This window comes from Littorina saxatilis, linkage group LG17, assembly GCF_037325665.1.
Source record: "Littorina saxatilis isolate snail1 linkage group LG17, US_GU_Lsax_2.0, whole genome shotgun sequence".
NCBI lineage: Eukaryota > Metazoa > Mollusca > Gastropoda > Littorinimorpha > Littorinidae > Littorina > Littorina saxatilis.
In genome coordinates, this window is record NC_090261.1 from 33,626,544 (window position 1) to 33,638,090 (window position 11,547).

An 11,547-nucleotide genomic window follows, 5' to 3' on the forward strand; every position below is an offset into this window, starting at 1 on the left:
TGGTCTTTTTAGACAGGTTCGACTGTTTTGTGCGTAGGCCGAGAACGCCCACGGGGCCAGTAACTGAATAGTGTCCATACATTGCGAGCGGCCTTTCATGAGTACCAAGCTGTTGGTTTTTGGTATGAGACCAAGTGGAGGGATTTTCAGATTGGACTGAGACGGTGAGCCGAACTGTGTTTACGAGGAGTGTGCCTTTGAGGTACCATTTTGCAGCCTTTTCTATGCCATTCTGACTGTTCTTCTTGCTCTACCTGTTTGGCATAAGTAAAAACCGCGATGCTCGACGTATGGGAAGAAAATAATGTCAGGTGGAAAAACGCATCATTACCGTCATGATGAAGCATCCGTCACGTTATTCACAGCTCACCCATTTTCGCGGTGCCGGCTTAGTGTCAAACACGATATTCTTCATGAGATTTCGAAGTTGGCACTGAAGTTTAACGTTCCGTTCTTCTCATACTCAACCTCCTCTGCCTCTTCCTCTTCATCATCACATCGGACGGAGTCACTGAGTTATTCGGCGCTGCCATCTTCTTTTTGTTCAAACTGGTCGACCACGTGTTCGAGGGCGCAACTTTTCCACAACTGACGCTTACTTGTTATTTTCGGAACACGTCTATTCTGTACGCCGACGGCTCACGCGTACGGCTTCTGATCTCCCAGCAATACAGTATAATCTTTGGGGCCGGGTAGCTCAGTTCAGTAGAGCACTTGACTTGTGATCCTATAGGGTCCTGCCGGGGTTCGAATCCAGGCAGGGAAGGACGTGAGACGGGTCAATTTTATGTGCAGACTCTGAGACGATATCCAAGTCCCATCCCCGTGTCACCACAGTGGCACGGAAAAGACCACGACCATTCTGCCGTGAGTGCCGGCGGCTGATTTCACCTAAACACGCACACTCCTGGTTAGCGCGACTCAGTCTTAATCAAGTTGTTGCTGCTATACCATTCGGCCACTGGAAGAAAGCCGGCGACCCGAATTTCCCAGCAAGGAAATGACATTGAACGAAATGAAATGCAAATGTATGCAACGCTGCAGTTCATAGGCGCAACTGGCCAAACGCTTTCATTCATAGATCACTCATACGACGTGCTTAGAATATCCAAAAGTTGGAGGCTTGCGTTGATGCTGATGAAATTCAAGGCCTGCTGTGTGCGCCCAGCTTGTTCCCCTTTATTTTCACGGCGCCGTAGATCAGGAAAATGATCCTTCTGCATTGGCACTGAAGGGTTTTGAGGTGTCATCTTTATGGATCCTGGTCTCAGCCCCAGTGTTTGCTCAGCATCAGCAGGGAGGAAGAGAGATCATGCAAGCTTGCTTCCTTGGGTTACCGTCCAAGTGCTCAGCCCGGTTTGGCTGCGCTTTCTTTCGTGAACATGATCTGAACAGTTTAAAGTTTTAAAGGTATCAATGACTTCAATATAGGTTTATAAGATGAATACAATTCTGTTAGCTTTTCTTTTCCACTAATTCGAATCATGAAGGTTATATCCTTCTACTACTTTAAAAAAAAAATCTTCTTCTTCTTCCTCTTCCCGGCTCTTCTCAACTTCTTCGTTGTTGTCGTCATCGTCGTTTTCCGACTTCGTTGTCGTCGTCTCATGACTGCTAATCCGAAAGATTATTTTCTTTTTCTCCTTTGTTTGTTTCTTCTTCTTCTTTCCGGCGCTTCGCAAGTTCTTCGTCGTCTTCCGACTTAGTTGTTGTCGTCGTACGTTGTCTTCATCGTCGTCGATCGTTCTTCTAAGAGGACGCTACGGTTGTGTTCTTCTTCTTCTTCTTCTTCTTCTTCTTCTTTTGCTTAGTAATATTTATTGATTGGCTAGTTATTATGACTATCGGTAAAACACTATCAAAACAAGCAGCAACATCATCCGCTCGCAACCTGCAACACCCTTCTTGACAAGTGCCCTATTGAATGTGATCAAAAAGAGGGTTGTAATCTAAAAAAGGAACCGAAGAACATGATCAGTAAACCGGAAGGAAACACGCGGAATGTCACGCCATGACGCGGTATAGGCCCTTCCTAAGAGCCAGACATGCTGCGGTATGAAGCCTCTTATTAGGAAGGCAGAAATGTGTGTGCTACGGTTGTTCAGACAGGCACACCGTTTGGCAATTGTTCTTTATGTTGCTGTAAACTGTAGACTCTTCAGGGGTTTGCAGATCACCTCCCTCAGTGGCGTGTCAGCATGACTTTGTTTTTGATCTCAGGTTCCAAGATGTTGTGATAAAATGCTCTCTTTCTAGCTCGGGCCTTGGCAGTGTTCTAAGCAGAATATCGTAAGTAGGACAAAGCTTGAAGCACGAGCCACCACGAGCGGTGCATTGTCACGAATAAGGCCCATTCATATACACAGACCTCGCAAGATAAGAGATTTTCTCAGACAGCTCGATTAGAAGGCTTGGGGAGACTGATCCGAGCGAAGACGTGGATGCGTGGGGGAGGGGAGAGATGGGCTAAGGGAAATATTGACTGAAAATGATTTATGAGAGGAAGGGGTGTGGGTAAGCACACTCAGGAAATGGAGATGGCTTTAGAATCGTTGTTTATTCAAGAAACACAATAACACACGCACGCAAACACGCACGCACGCAAACACACACACACACACACACACACACAGATACACACTACACACTCACACTCACACACACACACACTCACACAGACACACACACACACACACACACACACACACACACACACATATTCTGACCTGTACCCCAAAATTCCGCGGGGTTCCTACTACTAAGTTATAAATAACCAGTGCCAAAGCTTCGTGCAGCGAGCTTCGTTACGTAGACTTAACGAAGTCGACTTCGCGCAGTTGATATTAGGCTTTAAAGTTTTCAACTCTTCTTCTTTTTCTTTTTAGACTTTTCTCATTACATTCAAAGTACATTCCTTCTCGTGTAAGCTATCATGTTCACCACCACGGATCACAGTCTGTCCGGTGTTTTTCTCACGAAATAAGAGCGTCTTTCAACTTAAACACATGCCAAATTTTATGCGATAATATAATTCTGCTTCAAGTCGCTTGTAAAATGCCGAGGAGTCGAGAAGTGCTCAACTGAGATTTTGACTTTATAATAATAATAATAATTGTCAGTAAGTACTGGTGTCACATGACTGATGTGAACCAGTTGATTGGCTAATGGCGATGCGCTAAAACTGTTAGCGCACTCTTGGAGTGCGCTAACTTTTCCACAGAGCGTATTCTTCCGCCCTTTGCCTAAGCGAGAGTGTACTCTCATCCTCAGAATTAATTAATGACATGTAGCTTATATTCTCCCCAATACCAATGATTATGACCATAACTTTCCTGCTTCTCAATTAAAGCAGAAGTGGGTTTTTTATCTGACAGATTGCATGTGCCTGTGCCACAGTTGCCACTGATCTAAAAATAGAACCCGCTGTGTCTAATTTTTCAGTTTCGACTTTGCGAAGATTCCTCTCATAATTATGCCATGTTAGTGGCATGTAGCTTATTATCCACATTACCAAATGATGAGTTAGTATACAATTCCCAGCAGCTAACAGAAAACACAAGTGTTATTCCGATAACGTAGCAGCTAGAATAGCACGTAGCAGACTACACTGAAATACGACTGCATCTGTTCAGTAAATGAATGTTTTCCGAATTATTATTTCAAGGCAAGAACAATCGGAATCGAAAACGTGTAGGGTTTAGAACGTAAGTTCTTACCATATATAAGACTGATTACCAGCCTGCCTCATGCGTGCAGACTCAGTGCAACGTGACGAGCAATTTTTGTTTTTGAAATGAGACTCAGTGCAGTGGTTCGATTGCCATAGCTTAGCAGACGACATAAATCCCGCTGAGCAAATTAACATGTTGGGCAAATGTGAACGATAAAACGATGGGGATATAATACGTGTATGGTTCAGAGCATTCTTACCGTTCATATTTAGTACCAGACTCCCCGATGAGTGAAGATACCACACGAGAAACATGCCACATTTATTTTGAAAATATGCTTTCCGTCGACCTTGGCAAGGGGCAACACTCTGCACAGTCAACCTGTCGAAGCTCGATGAAGGTTTCGAATCGCAAATAACTAAGAGCACAGTCCTTTCTCCGAATTTAAATGAGGTCTCTATGAAAGATCATCACTTTTTAGCTTAACGCTACACTGGAATTTACCAACAGAAATTAAAACAAGAGTTTGCGTGTAACGAAAGTACGACACACTTGAGACAGCCCACACAAAAGTAGATCTGACACAAACCTGACCACACAGTTACGCCTATCCAAATGCGCGTTGCAAAATGTGCGTTTTGAATCTTCTTTTTTCTCTGGCGGAACTGACAATATCGTTATTAAAACAATCCCAGTGCACTAAGGGATTTATAGAGCAAATCTCGAAAATAATTATTGAACTCAGCGCTATGCGCTTCGTTCAATAATGAATTTTCTCGATTTGCTCTATAAATCCCTTAGTGCACTGGGATGTCTCAATAACTTAAATAACTGGAATTTTTTAAGTGCCTAACCTATGGCTCTAGGCCCTTTACAAAAGAACATATACAGAATAGAACATATAAATGTACACCCTACATAAAACAATTAACCATACTTTGCTGTTAAACCGGAAATATTAATGGGGACTAAATCGTTCTGGACCGTTCACGTGGCAGACTTTTCGCCTACTTGGTCTCAGCAACTCCTGAGTAACTCCAAACCAACTTGAGGTGCCGGAAAGTCGGTTGAAAGTCGGCTATGTTAATTGCCTCACTTTAACAGAGACTGCAGCCTGCATGTCTCGCAATCAAACACAATCCATGTCGTGTTTCTCGCACAAACAAGACCAGAGACCCAACAGCGCACTCTACAAACAAATTGACTCAAACCACCCTTAGCCGTGCGCCAGTGCATGTCAGGTTAATTGCCTGAGCTGCTGCAACTGTTTTTAGCGGCAAACTCTGTTGAACAAACATGTTTATATGTCGGTGATGAAACTTTTATGAGATTGTTCCCCCAACGGCGTTAGTTATGCGTGTCAGGCTTCTTTTCTAACTGGGTTGTAAAGTGTTGTGTTTAGCGGTTTCGTGTCGACTTTGAATAAACGTTCGAATATCTCACCTTTCTTGTTTTGTTTTGTTTTATACAGGTTTTAACCTTCTACCTGTTTCGGTTTTCTTTTGTGGCAGGCTTCCTTTTTTAAGCAGTGATGTATATTGTGCTTAGTTAATTTGAGATTGACAATTATTTTTCCAGTGGTGTCACTGACTACTTCCCGCAAAAACAGTTTCGTTCACCATCTCAGATCTGGCTATGCTTTGACATGAAATAAGACCACCCCTTGGTCACATACCAAAAATAAACAGCCTGAGCGCTAACTGTCTAGAGTAGAATGTTTTATGAATTAATTTTGTAACTTTTTTTTTTTTTTAAGAATTTCCTTAAAAATTACTCACCTCAACAGTACGTGTTTCAGATTTCTTTTTTAGTGGTAGGCTACATTTTTAATCAGGGATGTAATTGTGCTTTTAGTTATACTTTCTTCACCAAGGCTATTTCTTCCGTCCAGTTAAGTAATAGCTTTTCTGTTAACATTGCAGTGAACGAACTCTCTCCGCGTAGACGTGAATGTGAACTTAATGCATACGGAACGGATGGGCCACAGACAAAAGAGTAAAGTGACGCCATTGTCTCTACAGCGGAATCTGACAATCAGATCGACACCACCGGTGATAATACGCGACTGAATTAGTGCTTTACAGAAGAGATGCCACGGACTTTACAGTGCAATCTATCGACACACATATAGACTTAACGCCAAAGTGTGTGTAAAAGTGCTTCACTACTTCTGCACTACTGACTTTGGACTAGACGACGCAACTTGCTGATACCAGGAACAAGTATATAGAGTCCGCGCGCAATTACAAGTGCACGCAAGACTCCCTGGGTGGTTCGGCTAATTATCATTGCTTTGGCCGGCCAAATCCCTCTGCGGCGAGAAATTGTTTAGTTTCAGCAGTGTAGTCTGTCTGGGCAGATCACAGCTTCTGCAGCAGTCTGGACAGCGCAATCTAACGAAATTAATGGACTTGAGCATACTGTTCATTTGTCAACCTTCAGTTTACCACTGTAGTTCTCTGAACTGCGCAATCCAATAAGGGCCTACTTGAGCCGACTCAGTGCCGGTTTATTGGTCAAATGTTTAGCCAGTACAGCTGCAGGCTGAACAGAACAGTCTGTCTACCCGGCGAAACAAACAGAGAAGCTTGTTTAACTGTTAGCAGTCAGTAGCTATCAGTTGTGCTATCCTTGTCTGAACAGCAACATTTACCGAAACAAACCGAGAAGTGAGGATGATTGCTAGCCAACAGTTGTGAACTACGTGTCTAATCCTTGTCCTCTTCGTTTGAACAGCACACTCTACCGAAACAAGCAGATAACTTTTGTTCCTTACTATAGCCAACAGTTGTGAACTACTTGTCTTAAAGCGGCCTTGTCCTCTTTGTCTGAACAGCACAATCTCAGTACCGAAACAAAGCCAGAGAAGTGTGGTTCGTTGCTATAGCAAACAGTTCTGAGCTACTCGTCTAGCCGCTAAGCCCAAGGGAAGGATATTACTGGTCAACACACAAGAACGTGGAAGCTAATTCAGCAGTGATTTGTGGCAATAAGAGCACAGAGTGGACTAAGGATCAATCCGAGAAGTGACCACCATGGCAATGGTCAAGAGGTCTGCGTTGTGTTGTTTGCTGGCTAGGATTATGGTGCTGCTGTTTCTGCCCGCCTGTGTGATGGTAAGTGAAAATGTGTGTGTGCGTGTGTGTTAGTGTGTTAGTGTTAGTGTTAGTGTGTGTGTGTGTGTGTGTGTGTGTGTGTGTGAGTGTGTGTGTGGTTGTGGTTGTGTGTGTGTGTGTGTGTGTGTGTTTGTGTGTTTGTGTGTGTGGGTGTGTGTGCCGGGGTTCTTGTATGCATATGTGTGTCCGTCTGTCTGTCTGCATGTCAATCTGTCAGGGTTTCCGCTGTTTGTCTGTCCGTCTGTCTGTCTGTCTGTTCGTCTTTCTGTCTCTATGTCTGTTTGTCTGTCTGTCTATGTCCTTCGTTAGGGCTGTCTGTCTTGTTTTACCCCTACCTGTCAGTCTTTCATTTTTCTGCATGTCTGCTTGTCAGTTTATCTGACGTTCGGGTTCTTTTTCCTTGTCTGTTTGCCTGTCCGTCTATCTGTCTGTCTGTCTGTCTGTCTGTCTGTCTAGCGGCCCTCCGCATGTCCCTCCCTCTTCGAAGACCATAGAACTGTGCATGTTTTTGTCTTACAATCTTGTCTCTTTTGTATACTCTCTATTCAACCGAATTCATGCTAGAGTAGATCTAGAGCTGCACAAATTCAAGTATGCTGCAAAAACGCAATGAACTTGTCGCGTTCAAAGAAGTTTGAATCAGTAAAACCAAAGCTAGAACCCGCCGAAATGCTGCCACAAAATCCATCCTCGTGCATTCCCCAAGCCCCCTGCACCCCCCCCCCCCCCTCCCCAGCGCCTTTCATCTAGAGTCATTTCAGAAACAAAACAGCCATCCACACACACATTACCTGAGGAGGTAATATCGAAGACAGATCTCAGTTGTCTGTGCGTTGACTGGGAGGAGAGCGAGAGGAAAAATACACAAACAGAAAGCGATTATCGTCACTGAACGATGCCAGAAACAGATGGTGATGCCCGCAGAGAATGCCAGAATCAGGTTATTGAAGAGCCAGAGTCTGTGAGTGTGATGGGAGCACAGCGGAGTTGTAAAGCAGGAAACATATTGGGTACTCTTCTTCTTTTGACGTTTCCTGTCAGACGGATGTTTTCAGACCTGCTGATGTACACATTGGTTTTGAGGGATGGTTGTAGACTGTGACAATGAAAGAAAGACCTGTGACCGACAGAATGGACAGACTTACTTTAGTTCACTGCTGTGCGGACAGATATACACGCAACAAATCACAGACGCACATGTAATGTTATGACGTCATTAAAAACCGTGTTCTATTGTCAATATGCAAGAACCCTGACGTAAAAGGTTGCTGGGGATTCTGGGAGAATCATGGCGGAATAAATAACACGCTAACCCTCCATGCCTGTGTCTGCTTCATTTATAGTCTACCAGTTTGTTTATATATATGCATGTGACCGTCCAACACGACGAGAACACGACATGGTGTCAGAAGTGGCTGGTAGCGAAGCAGTGAGTGTGAAAAACTTTATGTACGAGATTGCAAGTCGAAAGTTTTGTTCGCGCGTGCCGTAGAGCATTTTGTTCGATCTAAAATCGCGTACTCCGACAGCAGCAAACTAGATGTAGCGTCGCAGTAGGAAGCGCACACTCCAAAAATAAAGAAAGGTGTGGTTCAGTGGTACGGATTCAGCAGAGATCCAGTATGGCAGAGCAGCCGAACCAACCACCATTACAGGCAGAGAGGAGACATTACACAGCCAATGTTCCAATACCTTCAAAGCTGGTTATGGAAGGCAACTTATCCCAAAACTGGAAGAAGTTCAAAAGACAATGGGACAATTATGAGATTGCTTCTCGACTGGACAAAGAAGAAGGAGAATACCGGTGTGCAGTGTTGCTTGCCTGCATTGGCGAAGATGCAATGGAGGTGTATGACAGCATGAGGTTCTCTGAAGGTGAGAACAAGAAAGACATAAGCGTTGTCATCAAGAAACTGGAAGAATTTTGTGTGGGAGCCACGCATGAAGCGTTCGAAACATACAGATTTCACATTCGACGCCAGGATTCGTCTGAGTCGATCGATGCGTATGTGGCAGCCCTTAGACAACTTGCTAAGAACTGTAATTATGGCATCATGGAAGACCGTATGATACGGGATAGAATTGTCGTTGGTGTCAAAAGTGATACCATGCGGGAGAAACTTCTTGAAGATTCAACACTGACTTTTAAAAAAGCAGTAGACATATGCAGAGCTTATGAGTCATCCCAGCAACAACTCCATGAAATGTCTAAGGAAACAACAGTGGATCGCCTAAAGGGGGTTCCGAATGCTATGCAAAAGGGACAGCATCCGAAAACACAGTGGAAGCGTCCAAGCCGAAATCTCGGAGAAAGGTCACAAAAGTGCACCAGATGCGGTCGAGATCAGCATGGCAGAGAGTCCTGTCCTGCCGCGAAAGCCGAATGCAGAAAATGCCTGAAGAAAGGACATTATGCAGTTTGTTGTTTCAGCAAGCCCATCAGCCAAGCTTCTGTGAAGGAAGTGAAAGATGAAGCATATCTGGGAGCAGTGTCAAATGCAGGAACTGACGCCTGGCATGTGGACGTTCAGCTAGAGCAGTCAAACATTCAGTTTAAGATGGACACTGGAGCAGACGTAACAGTGATGCCAGCAGTGATGGTACCCAAAAACAAATACCCGCTTGAGAGGCCTTCGAAAAGACTCTTTGGCCCAGGTAAAATTCCACTAAAAGTGCTGGGACAGTTCACGTCAAAAATGAAAGTCAAGAACGCCATGAGCATTCAAGACATCTACGTGGTTGAAGACCTAGAAGAACCTCTGTTAGGGAGACCAGCAATTCAGGCGCTAGGACTCGTGAAGCGTGTGGAAATGGTGAAAGAAGGCGACAAGGAACGCATTCAGAAGACTTTCCCCAGGCTGTTCTCTGGACTTGGGAAAATGAAAGAGACTTATACGATTCGCCTGAAGGACAGTGCAGTGCCGTATGCAGTGACAGCACCGAGACGTGTTCCACTCCCTTTTCAACAGAAGGTAGAGGAGGAGCTTAGGCGACTGCAAGATCAGGAAGTGATTCGACCAGTCAACACTCCAACTGACTGGTGTGCCCCCATCGTTGTGGTGCCGAAAGCACATAATGATGCAGTGAGGATCTGTGTAGACCTTACCAGACTGAACGAGAGTGTCAAGAGAGAAAACTATCCTCTTCCGTCTACAGATCAACTCCTCGCACAGTTAGAGGAGGCAACAGTATTCACTAAACTGGACTGCAACAGCGGTTTCTATCAAGTTCCACTGGAGAAAAGCTCACAAGAGTTGACGACCTTCATTACACCAATCGGACGTTTTTGTTTTCAACGTCTACCCTTCGGAATCTCGTCAGGGAGCGAGGTTTTTCATCGCATCATGTCGCAGCTGTTGTCAGACATTCCAGGGGTCATATGCGACATAGATGATGTGTTGGTGTACGGACGCAACCAAGTCGAGCATGACCAACGTCTGAAGCAAGTACTTGAAAAGCTTCAAGATGCTGGTGTCACACTGAATGACAAGTGTGCTTTCGGCCAAACAAGCATCAAGTTCCTCGGACACGTGATCTCCAAGGATGGTGTGCAGATGGATCCGGACAAGGTGGAGGCTATCAGGAACATGCCTCGACCTAAGAGCGTCCCTGAACTACGACGTGTTTTGGGACTGGTGAACTTCGTCCGAAAGTTCTCCCCTAACCTGGCAGAAGAGACCAGACCTCTACGTGATTTGCTGAAAAAGGAAATTCAGTGGACATGGGGAGACGCACAGGAGAGAGCGTTTCTAAGACTGAAAGAACAGCTGACCTCACCACCAGTGCTGGCTCACTACAGCACATCCTTGCCTACCAAAGTGTCAGCTGATGCTTCGTCGTACGGGCTGGGAGCTGTCCTTCTCCAGGAAAGAGACGGTGAATGGCAACCCGTATTCTTTGCTTCAAGATCTATGACGTCCACCGAGCAGCGGTATGCCCAGGTGGAAAAGGAGGCATTAGCGTCTACGTGGGCCTGCGAGAAGTTCGCTGACTTCTTGATTGGTCTTCCCTCATTCACCATAGAGACAGACCACAGGCCGCTTCTGGCACTCCTCAAGTCAAAACAGCTAGACGAGCTTTCGCCACGGATTCAACGGTTCCGTATGAGGCTGATGCGGTACCGGTATGACGTGATCTACACAGCTGGTAAGGATCTGACAACTGCTGACGCCTTATCGCGTGCTCCAGTCGGATCTCCACAGACGTCAGACTTACAGCTTGACAGTGATGTTGCAGCATACGTCAAATCAGTGGTGGAAGGATTTCCAGCGTCAAAGCAGCGCATGGATGAAATCAGGGCCAAACAGCAGAAAGATATAATTTGCTGCAAAGTGAAAGACTACTGCAACAAAGGATGGCCTGATGTTAACAAGGTTGAACCAGACCTTAAGCCTTTTCACACAGTGAGAGACGACCTGACGGTACAACAAGGACTGTTGTTGTTCAGGGACCGTCTTGTCATTCCAGAAGTGATGAGGCAGGACATTCTCAGCAAAATCCACGGAGGTCACCAGGGCATCGTAAAGTGCAGAGCGCTGGCAAGATCTTCAGTGTGGTGGCCAGGACTTTCCACAGACATAAAAGTCATGATAGAAGAATGTGCAACTTGCGTGAAGGAGCGCAAACCACCACCAGAACCATTGCAACCTACACCAGTGCCAGATTATCCATGGCAGAAAGTGGGTGTCGACTTGATGGACTGGCGTGGAAACGACTACCTTGTGGTGGTGGACTATTTCTCGAGGTACATAGAAATGGCA

At 45.2% G+C, this 11,547-nt stretch overlaps 1 protein-coding gene across 1 annotated transcript in view; it reads left to right on the forward strand.

The window, feature by feature from the left end:
• LOC138951751 (glutamate receptor 3-like) overlaps positions 1-11,547 on the forward strand; it is a gene marked incomplete in the record, with an annotated part of 54,643 nt that overhangs the window by 6,200 nt on the left and 36,896 nt on the right. Inside the window, 1 exon segment of the mRNA XM_070323307.1 lies at positions 5,594-6,787. Coding sequence (XP_070179408.1) covers positions 6,707-6,787 — 81 coding nt within the window.